The sequence below is a fragment of the Pongo abelii genome, chromosome 7, assembly GCF_028885655.2.
Source record: "Pongo abelii isolate AG06213 chromosome 7, NHGRI_mPonAbe1-v2.0_pri, whole genome shotgun sequence".
Taxonomy (NCBI): Eukaryota; Metazoa; Chordata; class Mammalia; order Primates; family Hominidae; genus Pongo; species Pongo abelii.
In genome coordinates, this window is record NC_071992.2 from 136,043,153 (window position 1) to 136,065,863 (window position 22,711).

Consider the following 22,711-nt stretch of genomic DNA (forward strand, 5'->3'; position numbering starts at 1 on the left):
TGGTGAAACCCTCTCTACTAAAAATACAAAAATTAGCCAGGCATGGTGGTGCATGCCTGTAATCCCAGCTACTCGGGAGGCTGAGGCACGAGAATCGCTAGAGCCTGGGAGGCAGAGGTTGCAGTGAGCTGAGGTTGCACCACTGCACTCCGACCCGGGCAAGAGTGAGACTTTTTCTCAAAAAAATTAAAAAATAAAAATAAAAAGACAAGTTCTACACACTCTACGGAATGATTAAAGGAAAAACAAAATGAGAAAAGCCATTAAAGAAACATTAAGGCTACAGACTCTTAACTTGACAGAGGCCATTCCCTCTCCATCTTCTTCAATCTCTCTACCAATTAGGAAGGATATAATATAACTATGGCTTTAACAACTATTCAAGGTAACAACTACAAAGCACAGAGTTCTGGAAGTGAAAAGACTTCTCAATATATTTTAATAATTTCTTTCTGTTAGATAAACATTGTTGACAATGACAATGAACACTGACATTCCAAAAACGTTCAGAGCATCTTCACCAGTAGATCCCATCTCAAGAAACCACTTTCTTTGCTCATCCGTAAGCAGCAACTCCTCCATCCATTAACGTTGTATCATGAGACTGCAGCAATTCAGTCTTACCTTTAGGATCCACTTCTAATTCTAGTTCCATTGCTATTAGTACCACAACTGCAGTTACTTCCTTCTCTAAACCCCTCAAAGTCATCCATGAGGTTTGGAATCAACTTCTTCCAAACTCTTGTTCATGTTGATGTTCTGACCTTCTCCCTAAATCATGAATGTCCTTAATGGCATCCAGAATGGTGAATCCTTTTCAGGGTTTCAACTGACTTTGTCCAGATCCCTCAGAGGAATCACTATCTATGGCAACTATCGCCTTATGAAATGCGTTTCTTAAATAATAAGACTTGAAAGTAGAAATTACTCTTTAATCCATAGGCTGCAGAATAGATGTTATGTTAGCACACATAAAAACAGTATTAATCTCCTAGTACATCTCCATCGGAGCTCTTGGGTAACTAGGTGTCTTGTCAATAAGTAGTACCATATTGAAAGGACTCTTCTTCTGACCAGTAATCTCAACAGTGGGCTTAAAATATTCAATTCAGTAAGACATACTGTGAACACCTGTTGTCATCCAGGCTCTGTTGCTTCATTTACAGAGAACAGGAAGAATAGATTTAGCATAACTGTTAAGGGCCGTAGGATTTTTTGGAATGGTAAATGAGCACTGGCTTTAACTTAAAGTTCCCAGCTGCATTAGTCCCTAATAAAAGAGTCAGCCTGTCCTTTGAAGCCAGGCACTGACTTCTTTTTGGCTGGGAAAGTTCCAGATAGCATCTTCTTCTAGCAGAAGGCTGTTTCATCTACATTGAAAATCTGTTGCTTAGTGTAGCAACCTTCATCAAAAACCTTAGCTAAATCTTCTGGATAACTTGCTGCAGCTTCTACATCAGCACTTGTTGCTTCACCTTGCACTTTCATGTTAACAGACAAAGTTTCTTTGCTTAAACCTCATGAACCAGCCTCTCCTAGCTTCAAAATGTTCTTCTGCAGCTTCCTCACCTCTCAGCATTCACAGAACTGAAGAGAGTTAGGGCCTTGCTCTGGATTAAGCTTGGCCTTAAGGGATGGTGTGGCTGGTTTGATCTTCTACCCAGATCTTTAAAACCTACTCCACATCAGCAATAAGACTGTTTCATTTTCTTATCATTTGTGTATTCACTGGGGCAGTACTTTTAATTTCCTTCAAGAACTTTTCCTTTGCAGTCACAACTTAGCTAACTGGGGCCAAGAGGTCTAGCTTTTGGCCCTCCTCCCTAAGCTTAACCATTTCTATAGCTTTTGGTTTAAAGTGAGAGATATGAGACTCTTCCTTTCACTTGCATGCTCAGAGGCCATTGTAGGGTTATTAATTGACCTAATTTCAATATTGTGTGTCTCAGCAAATAGGGAGGCCCGAGGAGGGGGACAGAGACAGGGAACAGCTGGTCCACGGAGTAGTCAGAACACAAACAATGTTTAACATTTAAGTTTGCCATCTTATATGGATGCCATCTGTAGCATCCCCAAAACAATTACAATTGTAATATCAAAGATCTCTGATCACAGATTACCTTAACAGATATAATAATGAAAAAGTTTGAAATATTGCAAGAATTACAAAAATGTGACATAGAGACATGAAATGCGCATGTGTTGTTGGAAAAATGGCACCGATAAACTTTCTTGATGTAAGGTTATCACAAACCTTCAATTTGTAAAAACAACAGTATCTGCGAGGCACAATAGAGCAAAGCACAATAAAGGAGGTATGCCTGTGTTTTTTTAAATTATCATACAATTAAAAAAACCACTTTTTGGGGGGTCTACAGTTGTATAAATTTTAACATATGTACAGATTCAGTTAACCACCAAAAGCAGGATATAGAACAGTTCTATCATCCCCAAAAAGTCCCTTATGCTATCCTTTGTGTTAAATAAATGGAATCACATAGAACGCTACCTTTTGAGACTGGCTTGTGTCACTAGGTTTTTGAAATTCATCCAAGTTGTTACATATATTAATAATTTGATCCTTTTGCCATTGAGTGGTATTATATTGTATAGACTGTACCAGTTTGTTGATCCATTGACCAGCTGAAGGGCATTTAGGTTATTTTCATCTTTAGAAGTGTGAAATAAAACTGTTATGAACATTTGTGTACAGATTTTTGTGTGAATATAAGCTCCATCTCTGTAGTACAAATATCTAACAGTGGGACTACTGAGTCATATGGTAAACACATTTAACTTTCTAAAAATCTACAAAACTGTTTCAGAAGAGTTGTACCATTCTGCATTGCCATCAGCAAGATCTGAAAGTGCCAGTTGCTCCAAATCCTTGTCAGCACTTACTTAACACACCATCTAATTTTAAGGACTATTTTATCTATAGAGTATAATTTATTTTCAATAAAATTTCAAAAACATGAAATTTGATGATTGCAAAACTTGTATTCCACCCCAAGTTATCAGGAAAATGCAAAAATAAAATAACTATTGTACAAAAAGAAAGCCAGATTTAAACATTACGTATTAGAGTTATTAGTTTTTTTATGGGAAATTATTTTCATTTAATCTCCTCATTTCCTGAGAAAAGGTGAAGTGGTCCAAATAAAATGAGAGAGTCATTATAAATGGAATCATCTGGGAAGCCAGTCTCAAATAATCTGATGGTTTAGATTTCAATACACAAATCAAATGTTTTCTTTCAAAATAACTTCATAGAAGTCAAAAATTACAGTGTAAAATTATAATGTGTTTTCAATTTTCAGAATAATAATGACTACAAAATATTTAATATGTCCTTGCCCTATAACCTCTACCATCCCCATCTCTCAATCCTCCTTACGGAAATGCAACTTAAAGAGAAGAAATGCTATAGAGAGATATTGAAAAATTAGTAAATTAAGGGAATAGATATAATTTTCTCTAAGAATTTTAAATATCCATATTAAATTAATATCATATGATAATCATTTGTCAAATAAAGAACATCTGCCTCTTAAAACTATAGATGCAGATTTTATAAAACTTCAGTTTCAATTATTTGTAAACTTTCCCTCTATTTAAAAAATTTTTTATAGAAGTAAACTTTTATGGAAGTAAATCAGAAAGCTACACACACCCTAGTAAACAGCTCGATAAATTTTCACAAACTGAAAAATTAAAGTAATAAGCCAAAACCACAATGAATAAGGATGACTCTAAAAATAACCAAAACAAAATTTAACCTGGAACCATGACATAAGGCTGCTGAGTGAAAAATTTACCTTACCAGGTTTTCCTATGAAAAAGCCTAGGGGTTTCACTGCTTACAAGCTCAAATTTGATCCAACTACAAATGCAACTTCTTTTTTTTTTCTTTTTTTAAATTTAGAGAGTTTACGTGAGCCAAAGTGACAACAGCTGCTCAGAAGACTCACCCAAGTAACCCTGGATATGGCCTCCATTTAAACTTTGTTGCATGCAAGTTTCTAAAGACAAAAAAGAGGGACAGGAAGTGGGTTGACACAAAACTGTCTGTCAGGGATTCTCACTGGTTTAAAGAAATAACATTGATAAGTGATTGGCTATATATTTTTAAGCTATAGGGTGTGGGTTATAGTATCCTATGTGACATTGTTAGGTTAACTAACTACCTGGGCAATAAATAACAAGCAGTTTCAAGGCATTAATAGATAGCTCAAGACAGTGAGCCGAATGTGATTGCTGCCTCATTTTTTTTTTTTCAATAGCTTTTTGTGTACAAGTGGTTTTTGGTTACATAGATGAATTTTACAATAGGAATGTCTGACATTTTAGTGTACCTGTTGCCCAAGTAGGGTACATTGTACCCAATATGTCATTTTTTAAATCTCTCCCTCCTCCCTGCTTCTGAGACTCCAATATCCAGACTTCTATCACTCTGTATGTCTTCACATACCCATAGCTTAATCTCGAATAATCTGATGGTTTAGATTTCAACATACAAATAAAAAATGAGAACATATGGTATTTGGTTTTCCATTTCCGAGTTACTTCACTCAGAATACTGGCCTCCAGTTCCAGCCACGTTGCTACAAAAGACATTTCATTATTTTTTTATGGCTGAGTAGTATTCCATGGTTTGTGTGTGTGTGTGTGTGTGTGTATATATGTGTATATATATGTGGTGTATGTGTGTGTATATACACACATGTATACATACACACACACACACACCACATTTCCTTTATCCACTCATCAGTTAATATGGACTTAGGCTAGTTCCATATCTTTGCAATTGTGAATTGTGCTGCAATAAACATAGACATGTAGGTGTCTTTTTTGACATAGGGACTTATTTTCCTTTGAATAGATAGCCAGTAGTGAGAACGCTAGATCAAGTGGTAGATCTACTTGAACTCTCCATACTGTTTTCCACACAGGTTGTACTAATTTACGTTCTCACCAGCAGTGTATAAGCATTCCCTTTTTACCATATCCACGCCAACATCTGCGTTTTTTTTTGTTTTTACTTTTTCATAATGGCCATTCTGGCTGGGATAAGGTGTATGTCATCGTGGTTTTAATTTGCATTTCCCCGATCATTAGTGATGTTGAGAATTTCTTTATATGTGTTGGCTATTCGTATATCTTCTTTTAACAAATGTCTATTCATGTTGCTTTAATGTGTTTTATCTGACATAAAAGAATAGCTACTCCTGCTATCTGATATAAAAGAATAGCTAACCCTTTACCATGAGTCTACAAGAATCCTTATGGGTGTTGGGTGATTCTCTTGAGGACAGTGGATATTTGGTTTGTGATTTTTAATCCTAAAACAACTTTTAAAAGGCAAATGAGTTTCAAGCTACTAGAAATACTATATCTAGATAAAGGACAAAATGGATCTATTGGAATGTATATACTGATTAGTCCAAATAGGAAGAACCATATCTAGAGTTCTGGGATTACCACATTTAAGAAAACACAGTATCAAATCTGAGATTATCCAGGGAAGGACAAAGAGGATGGAAATAAATTGAGAAAGAGTTTCTAACATGAGGAATGGTTGAGAGTAATCTCAATAATCCTGTAGCCTGAAGAAGAGAAAACTTAGGGGAAAGGTATTTATTTAATTAGGATTAAGTTTGTGACTATTAAGGCAAAACGAACTGTAGCTCAATGTAATAAAGAACTTTCCAGCATTTAGAAATAATGAAAGGGGTGTGTTAAAATATAATGAGGACCAGGCATGGTGGCTCATGCCTGTAATTGCGGCACTTTGGGAGACCAAGGCAGAAGGACCACTTGAGGCCAGGAGTTCAAAACCAGTTTAGGCAACATAGTGAGACCATGCATCCAGTAAAAAATAAAAAACAGATTAATTAACCGAACGTGGTGGCATGCACACATTGTTCCAACTACTTGAGAAGCTAAGGTAGATGATGGCTTGAATGCAAGAGTTCAAGGCTGCAGTAAGCTATGATCACACCACCACATTCCAGCCTGGGTGACAGAGCAAGGCTCTGTCTTTAAAAATAAAAAAATAAAAAAAATAAGAAAAACATATTATGAGCCCTGCCGAACTGGAAGTATTCAAGTAGAAGATGAAATAGTAAGGCTTCATGTTGAAGTTTAAACTAAATGAACTGTAATGTCCCTCCAACTCTAAGATAACTTAATTCTAATACTAATAAACCAACTGGCAGTACAGCATTGTAGCTGAGTTAAACTATTGCTATTACTTAATCATAATCAATAAGGGAATTACAAATTTCTATTAAGTGACATTAATGAAACAAGTTTAAACTCCATGTAGAAGTCTGCATTAAAATATAGAATCTACAAAATCTTAAAAAAAAAAACCACAGCAATTTAAAAAAATCATTGTAACTGGATAACTACTTCATTTATATACTAAAATAGATAATTTCATTTCCGCTGCCCCTCCTTGGTGGAAATTAAACTCATTTTTGACACTGAAAAGTTGGGACATTTCAAGTAAAATAAAAAAGGGCTTCTCGGCTGGATGTGGTGGCTCATGCCTGTAATCCCAGCACTCTGGGAGGCTGAGGCAGGTGGATCACGAGGTCAGGAGTTCAAGACCAGCCTGGCCAATGTGGTGAAACCCTGTCTCTACCAAAAATACAAAAAAAAAAAAAAAAAAAAAATTAGCCGGGTGTGGTGGTGCGCGCCTGTAGTCCCAGCTACTGGGGAAGCTGAGACAGGAGAATCGCTTGAACCCAGGAGGTGGAGGCTGCAGTGAGCCGGGATCATGTCACTGCACTCCTCCAGCCTGGGCGACAGAGCAAGACTCTGTCTTAAAAAAAAAAAAAAAAAGTGGGGTGGGGTGGGGGGCTTCTCAAAGTGGCAAAGCCTCCCAGGTGAGGTGGCTCATGCCTGTAATCCCAGAACTTTGGGAGGCCGAGGCAGGCAGATCACAAGGTCATGAGTTCGAGATCAACCAGACCAATATGGTGAAACCCTGTCTCTACTAAAAATACAAAAATTAGCCAGGTATGGTGGCGAATGCCTGTAATCCCAGCTACTCGGGAGGGCGAGGCAGGAGGATCACTTGAACCTGGGAGGCGGAGGTTGCAGTGATCAGAGATTGCACCATTGCACTCCAGCCTGGACGACAGAGCGGGACTTGGTCTTTTTTTTTTTTGAGAGGGAGTCTCACTCTGTCGCTCAGGCTGGAGGGCAGTGGCTGGATCTCTGCTCACTGCAAGCTCCGCCTCCCGGGTTCACGCCATTCTCCTGCCTCAGCCTCCCGAGTAGCTGGGACTACAGGCACCTGCCACCACACCTGGCTAATTTTTTGTATTTTTAGTAGAGACGGGGTTTCACCGTGTTAGCCAGGATGGTCTTGATCTCCTGACCTTGTGATCCGCCCGCCTTGGCCTCCCAAAGTGCTGGGATTAAAGGCGTGAGCCACTGCGCCCCGCCGAGACTTGGTCTTAAAAAAAAAAAAGAAAAGAAAAAGAGGCAAAGCCTATCTAGGAACAAAACAAAGAGGAAAAACAGCTAGGTTACCCATCCACAGAGAGTTTCTCTGACAAAGTCTACATTTAACTTTTTCTAAGAAAAGAGAAGTACAGCAAAAACGAAAACACCAAAGTGTAGCTCCTGTGGAGACAATCTACAATCTATCTACAATTCATAAGATTCACACACAAAATGTATGTAGAAAAACTTCAAGTGCTGAATTATTTTATTGACAAATAGTAAAGCAAAAAGACAGCTGCTTATATATGTTACATAACCAATGTTTTTAAATTGTTAGTATACGTAATGTAACATGTCAGCTAACAGTTGGATAAAATAGATAGAAATGCCTTTCAGCCTCTTATCCAAGTGTTTCTTTTCCTTATATTCCTCTACAGTTCAAAGGAGCTGAATCTCAACCATTGTAAGCACACTCTTTTTTTTTTTTTTTTTTGAGACAGAGTCTGACTTTGTCGCCCAGGCTGGAGTGCAGTGGCACGATCTCAGCTCACTGCAAGCTTCGCCTCCCAGGTTCACGCCATTCTCCTGCCTCAGCCTCCCAAGTAGCTGGGACTACAGGCACCCACTACTACATCCGGCTAATTTTTTGTATTTTTTTTTTTAGTAGGGACGGGGTTTCACTGTGTTAGCCAGGATGGTCTCAATCTCCTGACCTCGTGATCTGCCCGTCTCGGCCTCCCAGAGTGCTGGGATTACAGGCGTGAGCCACCGCACCAGGCCTGTAAGCACACTCTTTCAATCAAAAATAGGGAGGGCATGGCACCTTAACTTTAAAACAAATAATAAGAAAATGTGATTAAATAGTACTTCTTTCGGTGTTAAGACATACTTGTACGTAAAATCAATGGTAAAATCAAATTTACCACTGAATTTGATGTTTCACTTTTAATTTCAAAACTGCTATATTTAATTTCTGTTTTAGCTTTATTGGTTCACTAAAGAAAGTTATTTTAGAAATAAGTAACAGAAGCATCTAGGAGCATGCTAAAGGCCTTAGCTATCTGCCTTTCCCAAAGTTCTCTTTAAAAATAACATCTTTCACTTGTCTTTTTCACATCTAACTGCCAATAAACATAATATTTCTTCTGAATAATTGGTGTGTTTTTGTCATGTCTTATGAATCTTAAAAACCCTCTTTGCTATGGCAATCAGAAATATAAGACACAAATCTGCAGTTTTCCTCTAGGAATTGTGCAGTAAGTTAATAGTGAGTATCCACCATCTTATACTTGTTTATCTTTCATGTTAATTTCATTAGCTACTTTCTAAAACTTTTGTCTAATAAAACTCTAAAATAAATTTGAAATTCTTTTTGAATAATTCAGAGGATAAACAAAGCAAAAATATTGAAAATCACCTCTCTTAAAGAGTAATCAAGATTCTAAAGCTAAGCAAAAAAGCAGGGATAGTCAAGCATAGTAGACAAGTATTAGTCAAGCATTTACTAAGTGGCCATGACCAACAGAGCTATGGTTCTAGTTGAATGAAAAACTTTAAATACATTCCACCTTTCCCAATTTCCTAGCCTAACCTTTGAAAAGACTCTCTTTTATAACTTCCTTTTCATTCTTTATATTATAAATATAATATATATACAGGTCTGTGGCCTGTTAGGAAACAGGCCACACAGCAGGAGGTGAGTAGCGGGTGAGCAAGCATTACCTTTTGAGCTCTGCCTCCTGTCAGATCACCAGCAGCACTAGATTCTCACAGGAGCCCAAACTCTACTGTGAACTGCGCATGCAAGAGATCTAGGTCGCACACTACTTATGAGAATCTAATGCCTGGTGGAAGTTTCATCCAAAACCCCCTCTGCCCCCCTGGTCTGTGGAAAAACTGTCTTCCATGAAACCGCTGATTTAGAACACTAAAAGTAATGAGGCATCTTCCATTATCACTAGAGAAAAATTTTAGGGGATATCATCAAAATAAAAAGAGCAAAGTAAAGCTTGCTTCCTTAACAGACCAGGAGCCCTGTCATTACACTTAACAGATTATCTGGAGACCTGGGCAGCAACAACAAATTATTAGTAAAAAAGATGTACAGACACTGTCTTTTGTGACTGACAAACAGGCATCTTACCCTATTATCAAATGCAGAGTTCTAGGCTGGATAGGGTGGATATTTTGGCCTTCTGGCAAGGTAATGGGTCCTCTATCTGCTCTTTACCAGGTGACCTTTCCATTTATTAGTGGTGTATACTAACTTCCCCAAAGGTAGAAGTTTTTGTTTTTGTTTTCTGGGGGGAAAGGGATGCAGATAATTTTGTAATAAGTCTTTTCATGTCAGTTCTACAAATGTGGCTTTAAAAGCAATGTAATTTCAACAACTCACCTTTGTGAAATGGAAAGTTACAGGAGTAAATCAGGGATTCCCTGAATTTTTCCAATCCCATTTGTGTATCTCCTCTCTAAATGTGAAAGATTTTAAACCAATGATTATTGGGACCATAAATACGTCTAAAAATAAGCCTCCCTTCTAAACCTTTGCAATTGCTTATGGCAGTGGTTCTCAAGCTTCGGTCTGTATCAGAATCACCTGGCAAGCTTGTTGAAACACAAACTGTAGGAGCCTACCCACAATTTCTGATTCAGTAGGTCTGGGGTATTGCTTGAGAACTGGCTGGTCGAACAAGTTCCCAGTTGATGCTGATGCTTGTCTGGGAATCACACTTTAAGAACTGCTGCCTTAAGGCATTATACATCTAGACTAGTTAAAACACCATCTTGACTAAAAAGTTTATGATAAAGTTTTGGCATCCTACCCCAAAACACAAAGAATCACAGAAATGATATAACCCAATGTTATCAAAGCTTTGAAAAAGCAAGTGCCCTCAACTGTACTTGATAGTATTTAAAGTAGTAGAAATTTAAATACTTGGGCACAATCAGGTAAAATACTGAAAACAGCCATTAGAAATGAAAAGTAAAATAATCAAAGGGAAAAAAATTTGTATGTGACAAAACATTCACTCACTACTTATGACTGCAAAATGTCAAACAACTGGAGAATAATTATACAAACTATAGTACACTGAGCAAATGGAGTATTATTTAACCACAAAGATGACAAAAAATGAAGCCCACACACACACACACACACACACAGAAAATGGAAACAAAGTACGAAAAAGTACAACATAAAACTGGTAACAGCAATATATGTTTAATGATAAAAATCAGAAGTAGCCTCAATAGATGTAGTATTTATCTAAGGTGAAGAAACGAGCTACTTTAGAACTAATATGTTTATAAGATAGTTTAATGCAGTCAATTTCATTAGCTACTTCCTAAAACTTTTTTATAGAATATTTTATAGAATATTTTAAAGTAGCCTCTGGTCTACAGATTACAGTGACCATCTAACCCACTGAAAATTACTTTCAAAATTTATGAAGTAAATAGTTAAGAAAAACATTGAAAGTAAAAAAAATGACTAAGAAAATCTAATTAAAGTTCCCAGATAATACTTCCTTAAAGTTTTAACATGAAGAAGGGAAACTTAGTAACTACATTGGGCACAGCTAGTAAAATCACTTGAACCAAATGTACAGAGTGGTAAAACAGATAAAGATTGGGATTCAAAGCCTATTAACGATCTAAAAAAAAAATACTTTGAGAAAAACTAATCCAATCATTAAAAACATTTTTTCAAAACTGTTAAAAATAGTGACTTTTAAAGTGCATAACTTACTGTTTTGATTCACTGTGACAAACTTCCAAGGTTGGGTCATTATAAATAAAAGCAGCCTCTAAATCATTGATCCTTACTCGGTATATTCTACACTGTTTGCTGTTCAACTTGATTCTATTCAAGTTTGCAACTGTGGGAAATATAGTCAGTTCCACAAATCCCTGTAAAGACAGAGAATAACAACTTCATTATAAAGACTGGTATGTTTCAGAATATATTTCTTTTATTTTTACCACTTGTACAAATATTATACTCCAGAGACAAAATCCCAAATAACTACATACATACATATGCTCTCCAAGTATCTTAATTTCAAACATGATTGTCCTAGTGACTGAATGGGTGTGAGTTATGTATACTTTATCATCCTGGTGGTTCATATTCACTATCAGTGAAAATTAGGCAGTCAGAAAAAAGTAAAAGGGCTCGCTACTCTCAAAAACCAGAATTTCTAAACAGACTAGGACCTAAAAAGGGAAGAAGAAAAAAATGACGGAGCAGAAAGAGAATCAAAACCAGAAGGTTGATGAGTGAAAGAACATGGCAGAAAAAAAAAGGGGTAAAAAATTATACCACTGAAGCTAACAAGTATGAGTTTCTGCTCATGAGTAAATTAGGACAGGTAAAACGGCAAGAGCTACAAAAGATACCAAGGCAGGTAGGAAAAATCTGCTGCTATATCCAGGAGCAGCAAATACATCACAGTGTTCAATCACTTCCTATCAAGTAGTCCAGAGGCCATATGTAGTTCTACCATGTTAGCTGTATGGTAGCAATGTCTCTGTATCCAACACATGAAAAACAGTCAAATATAGACTGCCCACCACCCTCTTGTATTGAATCAATGGGAAAGACGAACAGATGAAATACAGAATATATGTCGATTGATTTTAATATCCTGGGTTGAAAATTGATGTACTCAAACATAAAACAAGGGAGGGCATGAAACAGCAATATTTCAGGGGCTCCAACGTGAAGAGAAAAATTTCACAGGCTATAACAGAAATATCTAAGACAAAATTCAGACAGCAACCATAGAGGACTAGATTATAATGGCTGCTACCATGTACCAGACGTTATACTAGATACTTTCCTATGTTCCCTCTAATCTTAATACCAACTCTAAGAGACAAGTACTACTTTATACTTTCTACAGAGAAGCTACAAATACTACTGTACAGTATTAAAAAAGTTAACTTTTTACAGATAAGATAACAAAGGCAAAAAAATTAGGTCAGTAATAAGTACAGACTAGAGATTCAAACACAACTAAATAATTCCAAACAATTCCCACTATGCCATAATGCCTGTGGGTACAAGGGTTTTAAATAATATGCAAGAATTGTTTTTAGGTAACATTTAGTCCAACCGCTCAAGAAAGCCTAGAGATTCTGTAGCCCCTTTGTTCTCAATTCCCAAGTAAGAGGAGAGCCATACACTCTTAAATTAGAATAATCTGCACATATCTGTGAGTTAGAAACACAGAGAACAAAAGAGCAAAGGCCAAAATAAAGTTGATAAAGATTCTGTGTTTAAAGGTGTAAACTATGAGCTGCTGTAGGAAGGAAGATCAGAATTCCTTTTAATTGGCATATCTGTCATCCAATGACCATTCTAAATTTAAATAAGCTTGGATCAGCTGAAAGATAAGATTTAGAACCAAGACAACTACAAAACAAAAGATTAAAGAAAGTACTGTCAACTGCTACTTGGGTGGGACATAAGAACAGCATCTGGCTTTCTAAACTCTGGTAACAATAATAGATTGATGAAATGTATTTCAGGAAGATAGGAAAAGCCCAGTCTCCTTGCACCATCAGGCCTCTGCCACCACCTAGGGCTCTAACCTACACCTGCCTGAAACATTCAGACCCATTAACCTCTACAAGTCTTCAATCTCTGCTGCCCTTAGCCACTGGCATAACTGCAAGCCCCTCAGGTCATCTAGCTTCTCACCCCTTGCTTCTTGCTCTCTCCCCACCACTTCACAGATAACCATTCTCCTGGAGCCCACGCTCCATTTTAAACATTTCCCCTGTGCTTTTCAACCTTTTCTAAAACTCCCTCTCCACCCTCTTGCCTTAAATGAAATGGTTCCTGAATCCTCCTAGACAAGAAGCTACTTACTCTCCCATTCACTATAAACGAGGGTAGTGGAAAACAGGCATTCTCCTAGTTTCCACGACTACTTCTGGGCCACTTATAGGATTTTATTTAATGTACACTACAAGGTTAAGGACAGTGTAGTGTCACCGTGAAAAGCAGGTGTTCTGGAGGTAGACTCCCTGTATTCAAATCCTAGCTCTACCACTTAGTAACTGTATGATCTTGGGCTAGTAACTCCAGCTCACTGTGCCTCAGTTTCCTCATAAAAAATGACATTATTGGCCTATTAGTGTTATTATGACAACCAAACAGCCAGGCATGGGCTCACGCCTGTAATCCTAGCACTTTGGGAGGCTGAGGCAGGAGGACTGCTTGAGTCCAGGAGTTCAGAACCAGTCTGGTCAACATAGCAAGACCCTATCTCTACAAACTATTAAAAAATTAGCCAGGCATGGTGGCTGTAGTTCCAGTTACTGGGGAGGCTGAGGTGGAAGGATTGCTTGAGCCTGGGAGGTTGAGGCTGCAGCGAGTCGTGATTGTGACATGGGTGACAAAGCAAGATCACATCTCAAAAAACAAAGACAACTGAAAAACTTACATGGAAAACACTTAAAATTATAGCTGGCATCTAGTATATGCTTAATAAATGCTTTTGTTATTCTTTTCTGTTTATCCTTTGTGTTCATTCTATACAGGTACACCATCCTTTATGCTTCTTCATTAATACCTATGAAATTCCCCAACATTTGCTGAAGGCTCATACTCTTGCCTTTTTTTTCTTTTTTTTCAGAGACAGGGTGTTGCTCTGTCACCCAGGCTGGAGTGCAGTGTAGCAATCATGGCATACTGCAGCCTCAACCTCCCAGGCTCAAGTGATCCTCCCACCTCAGCCTCCAGAGTAGCTGGGGACTACAGGCATGCACTACCACACCTGGTTAATTAAAATTTTTTTTCTCTAGAGATGTGTCTTATCATGTTGCCCAAGCTGGTCTAGAACTTCTGGCCTCAAGTGACTCTCCTATCTCAGCCTCCGAGAGCACTAGGATTACAGGTATAAATACTGCAACTGGTCACATACTCTTCTTTTGTAACACATGTCTGCCATCACTCTAAGTGACTTGAATATAGATGTGTCTGATCCATCCAATAAAACTGCCTCAAAGTTCCTTGACCTCAATTCCTACAATCTTCACTTCCATCCAGGAAGAATCAAGATCACACTCTGAAAAGCACTTCATCACTGCTTAGAACTGCTCTGATGCTGACATTGTGAACTCAAATGTCCACAATGCCTCTCCTCACCCCTCTCACTACTTCTCTCCCAGTCCTCCTGTTCAACTGCCTGAAATCCTCCTGTCCTTGACTTCTTCCAGTTTCTCACCACCATCTTCTTGGCACTCCTGGGGCTTTTTTCCCTTCACTCTAAATCCTTAAATTCAACCACTCCTCTGCCAACTACCAATTATCTTGCCCCTTTGTTTCACGTACCCATCTTTCCCTTCTGTTTAAGAATGATATATCCAATGGTCCTTTAGCACCCACTCCCCACAATATCCTCATAAATATCACTGTTTTTCTCTCTCCTATAATTACAATCTTTCCTTTCTGTAGAATTTTTTCCTGTGCCTATAAATATGTTCAAGACTCAAGGTTTTAAATGCCTTTAGATCTATGCTACCCTCAAATGAATTTTTTGCCATTTTTCCCATACCTTCAAAAGAGAAATTCTTGAAAAGGTAGAATATGTTCACTGTTCCAACTCTCTCTTCCATTCAGTACAATATGACTTATGCAGTCATCATTCCACTGAAGTTACCTGATACGGTTTGGCTGTGTCCCCACCCTAATCCCATCTTGAATTCTCATGTGTTGTGGGAGAGACCTGGTGGGAGGTAACTTAATCATGAGGGCAAGTCTTTCCGTGCTATTCTCGTAAAGTGACTAAATCTCATGAAATCTGATGGTTTGAAAAACGGGAATTTTTCTGCACAAGCTCTTTTTGCCTGCTGCCATCCACCTAAGATATGACTTGCTCCTCCTTGCCTTCTGCCATGATTGTGAGGCTTCCCCAGCCACATGGAACTGTAAGATCTCCATTAAACCTCTTTCTTTGTAAACTGCCCAGTCTCAGGTATGTCTTTATCAGCAGCATGAAAACTAACACAGTAAACTGCTAACAATAGAGTGGGGTGCTGCTAAAAAGTTACCTGAAAATGTGGAAGTGACTTTGGAACTAGGTAATAGGCAGAGGTGGAACAGTTTAAATGGCTCAGAAGAAGACAGGAAAATGCAGGAAAGTTTGGAACTTCCTATAGACTTGTTGAATGGCTTTGACCAAAATGCTAATAGTGATATGGACAATAAGGCCCAGGCTGAGGTGGTCTCAGATGGAGATGAGAAACTTGTTGGGAACTAAAGCAAAGGTGACTCTTGTTGTGTTTTGGCATAGAGACTGGCAGCATTTTGCTCCTGCCCTAGAGATTTGTGGAACTTTGAACTTGAGAAAGATGATTTAGGGTATCTGGTAGAAGAAATGTCTAAGCAGCAAAGCATTCAAGAGGTGACTTGGGTGCTGTTAAAGGCATTCCATTTTATAATGAAAGTAGAGCATAAAAGTGTGGAAAATTCACAGCCCGACAATGACAGAAAAGAAAATCAGGGCTGGGCATGGTGGCTTACACCTGTAATCCCAGCACATTGGGAGGCTGAGGCAGGTGGATCACGAGGTCAGGAGTTCAAGACAAGCCTGGCCAAGATGGTGAAACCCCATCTCTACTAAAAATACAAAAAATTAGCCAGGCGTGGTGGTGGGTGCCTGTAATCCCAGCTACTCAGGAGGCTGAGACAGAGAATTGCTTGAACCCAGGAGGTGGAGGTTGCAGCGAGCTGAGATTGAGCCACTGCACTCCAACCTGGGGGACAGAGCAAGACTCCGTCTCAAAAAAAAAAAAAAAGAAAAAAGAAAAAAGAAAATCCCATTTTCTGAGGAGAAGTCCAAGCCGGCTACAGAAATTTGCATAAGTAACAGGGAGCTGAATGTTAATCCCCAAGAAAATGGGGAAAATGATGTCTCCAGGGCATGTCAGAGGTCTTCACACAGCCCCTCCCATCACAGGCCCGGAGGCCTAGGAGGAAAAAGTGGTTTTGTGGGCCAGGCCCAGGGTCCCCACGTTGTGTGCAGCCTAGGGACTTGATGCCCTGCATCCTAGCCACTCCAGCCAGGGCTGAAAGGGGCCAACTTAGAGCTTGGGCCGTAGTTTCAGATGGTACAAGCCTCAAGCCTTGGCAGCTTCCATGTGGTGGCCAGCCTGAGAGTGCAGAGAAGTCAAGAATTGAGGTTTGGGAACCTCTACCTAGATTTCAGAAGATGTACGGAAATGCCTGGATGCCCAGGCAGAAATTTGCTGTAGAGGTAGGATCCTCACAGAGAACCTCTCCTAGGCCAATGCAGAAGAGAAATGTGGTGTCAGAGCCCCCACACAGGGTCCCTACTGAGGCACCGCCTAGTGGAGCTGTGAGAAGAGGGCCACCATCCTCCAGACCCCAGAATGGTCCACTGACAACATGCATCGTGCACCTGGAAAAGCTGCAGACACTCAACGCCATCCAGTCAAGGCAGCTGGGAGGCTGCAACCTGCAAAGTCTCAGAGGCAGAGCTGCCCAAAACTATGGGAACCTACCTCTTGCATCAGCATGACCTGGATGTGACATGGAGTCAAGGGAGATCATTTTGGAGCTTTAAGATTTGACTGCCCTGCTGGATTTCAGACTTGCATGGGGCCTGTAGCCCCTTTGTTTTGGTTAATTTCTGCCATTTGGAATGGCTGTATTTACCCATTGCCTGTACTCTCATTGTATCTAGGAAGTAACTAACTTGCTTTTGATTTCACAGGCTCATAGGCGGAAGGGACTTGCCTTGTCTCAGATAAGACTTAGGACTGTGGGCTTTTGAGTTAATGCTGAAATGAGTTAAGATTGTGGGGGACTGTTGGGAAGTTATTATTGGTTTTGAAATGTGAGGACTTAAGATTTGGGAGGGGCCGGGGCGGAATGATACAATTTGGCTGTATCCCCACCCAAATCTCATCTTGAATTCCCATGCATTGTGGGAGGGACCCAGTGGGAGGTAACTGAATCATGGGGGCAAGTCTTTCCTGTGCTGTTCTAATGATAGTAAGTCCCATGAGATCTGATGGTTTTTTTGTTTGTTTGTTTTTATGAGATGGAGTCTCGCTCTGTCACCCAGGCTGCAGTGCAGTGGTGCGATCTTGGCTCACTGCAAGCTCCGCCTACTGCGTTCACGCCATTCTCCTGCCTCAGCCTCCCGAGTAGCTGGGACTACAGGCACCTGCAACCACACCTGGCTAATTTTTTTTTTTTTTTTTGTATTTTTAGTAGAGATGGGATTTCACTGTGTTAGCCAGGATGGTCTCGATCTCCTGACCTCGTGATCTGCCCACCTCGGCCTCCCAAAGTGCTGGGATTACAGGCGTGAGCCACTGTGCCTGGCCCTGATGGTTTTAAAAACAGGAGTTTTTGCAAATACCGCATGTTCTCACTCATAAGTGGGAGTTGAATAATGAGAACACATGGACACAGGGAGGGGAACATCAAAACACCAGGGCCCGTTGCGGGGTGGGGGACTAGGGGAGGGATGATAACATTAGAAGAAATACCTAATGTAGGTGACAAGTTTATGGGTGCAGCTAATCACCAGGGCACGTGTATACCTACGTAACAAAACTGCACGTTCTGCACATGTAACCCAGAACTTAAAAGTATAATTAAAAAACAAACAAGAAACAACAACAACAAAAAAACGGGAGTTTCTCTGCACAAGCTCTCTTTTTGCCTGCTGCCATCCATGTAAGAGGTGACTTGCTACTCCTTGCCTTCTGCCATGATTGTGAGGTTTCCCCAGCCACATGGAACTGTGAGTTCTCCATTAAACCGCTTTCCTTTGTAAACTGCCCAGTTTCAGGTATGTCTTTATTAGCAGCATGAAAAAGGACTAATACTTTACCCTTGCCCCTTGCTATGGTCACTTATGACCAAGATTACTTTCAGTTTTCAAGTTTATATTTACTGTTTACATTTAAAATCAATAACCATTCCATTTCCTCCTTTTTTTTTTTTTGAGATGGAGTTTCATTCTTGTTGTCCAGGCTGGAGTGCAGCGGTGTGATTTCGGCTCACTGGAACCTCCACCTCCTGGGTTCAAGCGACTCTCCTGCCTCAGCCTCCCGAGTAGCTGGGATTATAGGCATCTGCCACCACACTCAGCTAATTTTTTTGTATTTTTACTAGAGACGGGGTTTCACCATGTTGGCCAGTCTGGTCTCAAACTCCTGACCTCAGGTGATCCACCAGCCTTGGCCTCCCAAAGTGCTGGGGTTACAGGCGTGAGCCACCACACCCAGCCTCCTCCTTCTTAAAATATGTTTTTCAGCCAGGTGTGGTGGCTCACACCTGTAATTCCAGCACTTTGGAAAGCCAAAGTAGGGTGGATCACTTGAGCCCAGGAGTTTGAGACCAGCCTAAGCAACATGGCAAAACTCCATCTCTACAAAAAATACAAAAATTAGCCAGGCTGGTGGTACGTGCCTGTGGTCCCAGCTACTCAGGAGGCTGAGGTGGGATAACCACCTGAGCCCAGGGAGGTTGAGGCTGCAGTGAGCTGTGATTGCACCACTGCACTCCAGCCTAGGCAACAGTGAGATCCTGTCTCAAAAAAAAAAGGTTTTCCCTGGTTTCTACAGCCCAAGTGTCAGTTTTCTCAAATATCATGTTCTTCAGATATTTCTCCCTGATGCTCACTTCCTGCTAGATACTCTAAGTGAGCTTTTCCACACCCTTAATGAACAATTGTATATCAAAGGCTCCCAAATTTCTCTCACCATCCTTTATGTGCACAGACATGTAGCCAACTACCCAGTATTCATCTCAATTTAATAACCCCAAAGTGCATGAAATGTAATTTTCTAATCTGACCTATGAATCTTTCCTCTCAAACCTGCTGCTCTTCCCTTCCATACAGAGTAAACATTTGTTTAAACTTACACATTTTATCTTGTACCCTATCATACAGAAGTAGACGGCATGATCAATTGCTGAAGGCTCAGTTACAGCTACAATTGAGAAACCTCCCACAGGATGCTGCCTTAAATTAGTAGATAATGTATCTCTCCTAGCCAAAACAGAACTGGGAACCAAGGGGTGAAAGTTGGAGTGACTATTCTCACTATTACACCAAAAAGGCCATGGAAGGGATTTTTTTTTTTTTTTTTGGAGGTGGGGACAGAGTTTTGCTCTTGTTGCCCAGGCTGGAGTGCAGTGGCACGATCTCAACTCACTGCAACCTCTGCCTCCCGTGTTCAAGTGATTCTCCTGCCTCAGCCTCCCAAGTAGCTGGGATTACAGGTGCCCGTCACCATGCTCAGCTAATTTTTTGTATTTTTAGTAGAGATAGGGTTTCACAATGTTGGCCAGGCTGGTCTCAAACTCCTGACCTCGTGATCTGCCCACCTCGGCCTCCCAAAGTGCTGGGATTACAAGCGTGAGCCACTGCGCCTGGCCAATTCTTGTATTTTTAGTAGAGACAGGGTTTCACCATATTGGCCAGACAGGTCTCGAACTCCTGACCTCAGGTGATCCATCCGCCTTGGCCTCCCAAAGTGCTGGGATTACAGGCGTGAGCCACCGTGCCCAGCCATGGAAGGAATTTTTGCCTCCTGTCTCTGTGACCCCGGGTTCAGCATGTTGAGAGGTCCTGGTGCCTAAGTGAAGAATGCATCCACCAGGGCACATAACTATGATTCCATTCCATTGGAAGTTGAGGCTGCCCCTTGACCACCTTGAGCTCCTCATCCCAAAGAACCAAAAAGCAGAGAAAGGGGTCCTGTTCTGGCTGGAATGAATCATTTCAATTACCAAATAGAAAATTAAAGCTTTGCTATACAACAAGGACAAGAATCACATCTGAAATCTAGAGGATTCCCTCAGATGCCTCTCAGATCCCCCCTAACAGTCCTAGGCAACAGAAACTGCAACAACCCAATAAAGATATGAACAGCAGTGAAGGTCGTAAAGAAACAAGGGTCTAGGTCATCCCAATAGAAATGTCAGCAAAAGGAAAAGGAAACACCAAAGGGGTGGAGAAATAAAGCAGTATGTATCAACTTCGGCCATGCTACCAGCTAAGAGAAGCAAGGACTGTTACAATTTAGTTTTATACTATTTCTTTCAACCAATTTTCTTTCCACTATCTTGCATAAAAGACACTAGAGGTAACTAATACTTTAGGTGGGAACAGGGCTGAACTGTCATCTCTCACACTAACAGAATAGCTCAGGGGTTAGCAAACTCTCTCTTAAAGGGCCAGAGAGAAATATTTTAGGCTTTGTGGGTCACAGTCTCTGTCTCAGCTACTCACCTCTGCCACTGTAGCTCCAAAACCTCCACAGTCAATATGTAAATAAATGGGGATGGCTGTGTTCAAGTAACATTTCACTTAAAAAACAAGTAGTCAGCCATTGCCAACTCTTTCAGTGGCTCACAGGACTTTGTAAGTTCCCCATGTTAGGAGCACTAGCTTTTCACCTCAACCAAAAGTGTAACCCCAGCACTTTGGGAGGCCAAGGCTGGTGGATCACCTGAGGTCAGGAGTTTGAGACCAGACTGGCCAACATGGTGAAACCCCGTCTCTAGTAAAAATACAAAAAAATTAGCTGAGTGTGGTGGCAGATGCCTATAATCCCAGCTACTCGGGAGGCTGAGGCAGGAGAGTCGCTTGAACCCAGGAGGTGGAGGTTCCAGTGAGCCGAAATCACACCGCTGCACTCCAGCCTGGACAACAAGAATGAAACTCCATCTCATAGTGGATGTGTTGGGGTTAAAAAGGTAGACTGTTCTGATTATTCTCATTTTGCCCCTCCTGATCTGCTCTCTATCCTACTTAATACCCTACGAGTTGCATTAACTGGGCTCTACCCTTCTGGCTGGGTTGGACCAAGTTTCCACAAAAAGGAAACTGGAAAACAGAAGGAAAGCAAGTTTATACTAATTACCCCAGATTCCTTTCTGCCAGGCTGCAGGTAAGCAGTAGCTTCATTCTTCTATTAAAAGACACAGGTCCTACAAGGTGACCCATTCCATGGCTACAGTAGGTTCTAGTAACTTCCCCTTCCCTTTGTTGTTTCAGGCCTAGACAACTGTTCCTCACTGTCGATAGCTCAGAGGGTTCCTCCACCTCATGTTGGTTTCTGTTAACTCTGTTCTAAATAGTCCCTTTATTTCCCTCAATTAACTTGTGTGTGTGTGTGTGTGTGTATACACACACACGTATATACACACATATATGTATATCTATACATACACATATATATGTATATCTGCCATTTACTTCCTACCAAGATCCTAACCCATACAACATCCAACCAAAGTTTCCAATGGGAAACTTAAGTCATCCACAACCCCTTTATAGCAGTCTTCAAAAAGCCACGTGCAACTTCTGTCTATTGATTCCTCAGGGACAACACAGGTGGAAGGGGGAATGACAGATGTAAAAAGTGCATCGAACTCTTAGGTCATCAGTGATTAAAAAGGGTTTCATCATTTGCCAACTTTATGCCCTTAAGAAAGTTACTTAACCTCCATTCTTTTTTTATTTTTTTATTTTTTTTGAGACGGAGTCTTGCTCTGTCGCCTAGGCTGGAGTGCAGTGGCGCGATCTCGGGTCCCTGCAAGTTCCGCCTCCCAGGTTCATGCCATCCTCCTGCCTCAGCCTCCCGAGGAGCTGGGACTACAGGCACCCACCACCACGGCCGGCTAATTTTTTGTATTTTTAGTAGAGACAGGGTTTCACCGTGTTAGCCAGGATGGTTTCGATCTCCTGACCTCATGATCCACCCACCTCGGCCTCCCAAAGTGCTGGGATTACAGGTGTGAGCCACCGTGCCTGGCCCTGAACCTCCATTCTTTTAGCTGCCTCAATCATGCCTTAATTCTAATATTAGGATTAAAATATCATCTACCTCACAGGGTAATTATGAAGATTAAGTGAGTTAATACACATAAACCTTATAAGATATCTTACATATATTAATGGCTAAATATATGTTCACTAATTCAATCATGTCAACTCTATTTCAATTCCATTTTCACTAATGCGATCTTCATGTAGGACTTCACCATTTCTCCCCTAGATTACTGCAGTAACCTCTGAACTAGACTCCCTAACTCCCTTATCTTTCCTACCCAATTCATACAACATAATACAACTCAAGTATCCTACTATATAAGATACAAGGTACATAACCTAGGGAAGACTGCATGAGAAATTCCATAAACGAGGAGACTAGATTTAACAAACCTTTTAGGAACATTACAAAT

The 22,711-nt window shown here is 40.3% G+C and overlaps 1 protein-coding gene across 5 annotated transcripts in view; it reads right to left on the reverse strand.

The window, feature by feature from the left end:
• TAF2 (TATA-box binding protein associated factor 2) overlaps positions 1-22,711 on the reverse strand; it is a 102,998-nt gene that overhangs the window by 78,047 nt on the left and 2,240 nt on the right. For 3 of the 5 annotated variants that reach the window (XM_054518793.2, XM_054518792.2, XM_054518796.2), the window contains exon 3: positions 11,216-11,376. In XM_054518793.2, the coding sequence (XP_054374768.2) occupies positions 11,216-11,376 (161 nt within the window). Of the gene's footprint in view, positions 1-9,604; positions 9,762-9,856; positions 9,933-11,215; positions 11,377-22,711 lie in introns of those variants that run through there. The other 2 variants (XM_063726796.1, XM_054518795.2) reach the window with 2 other exon arrangements.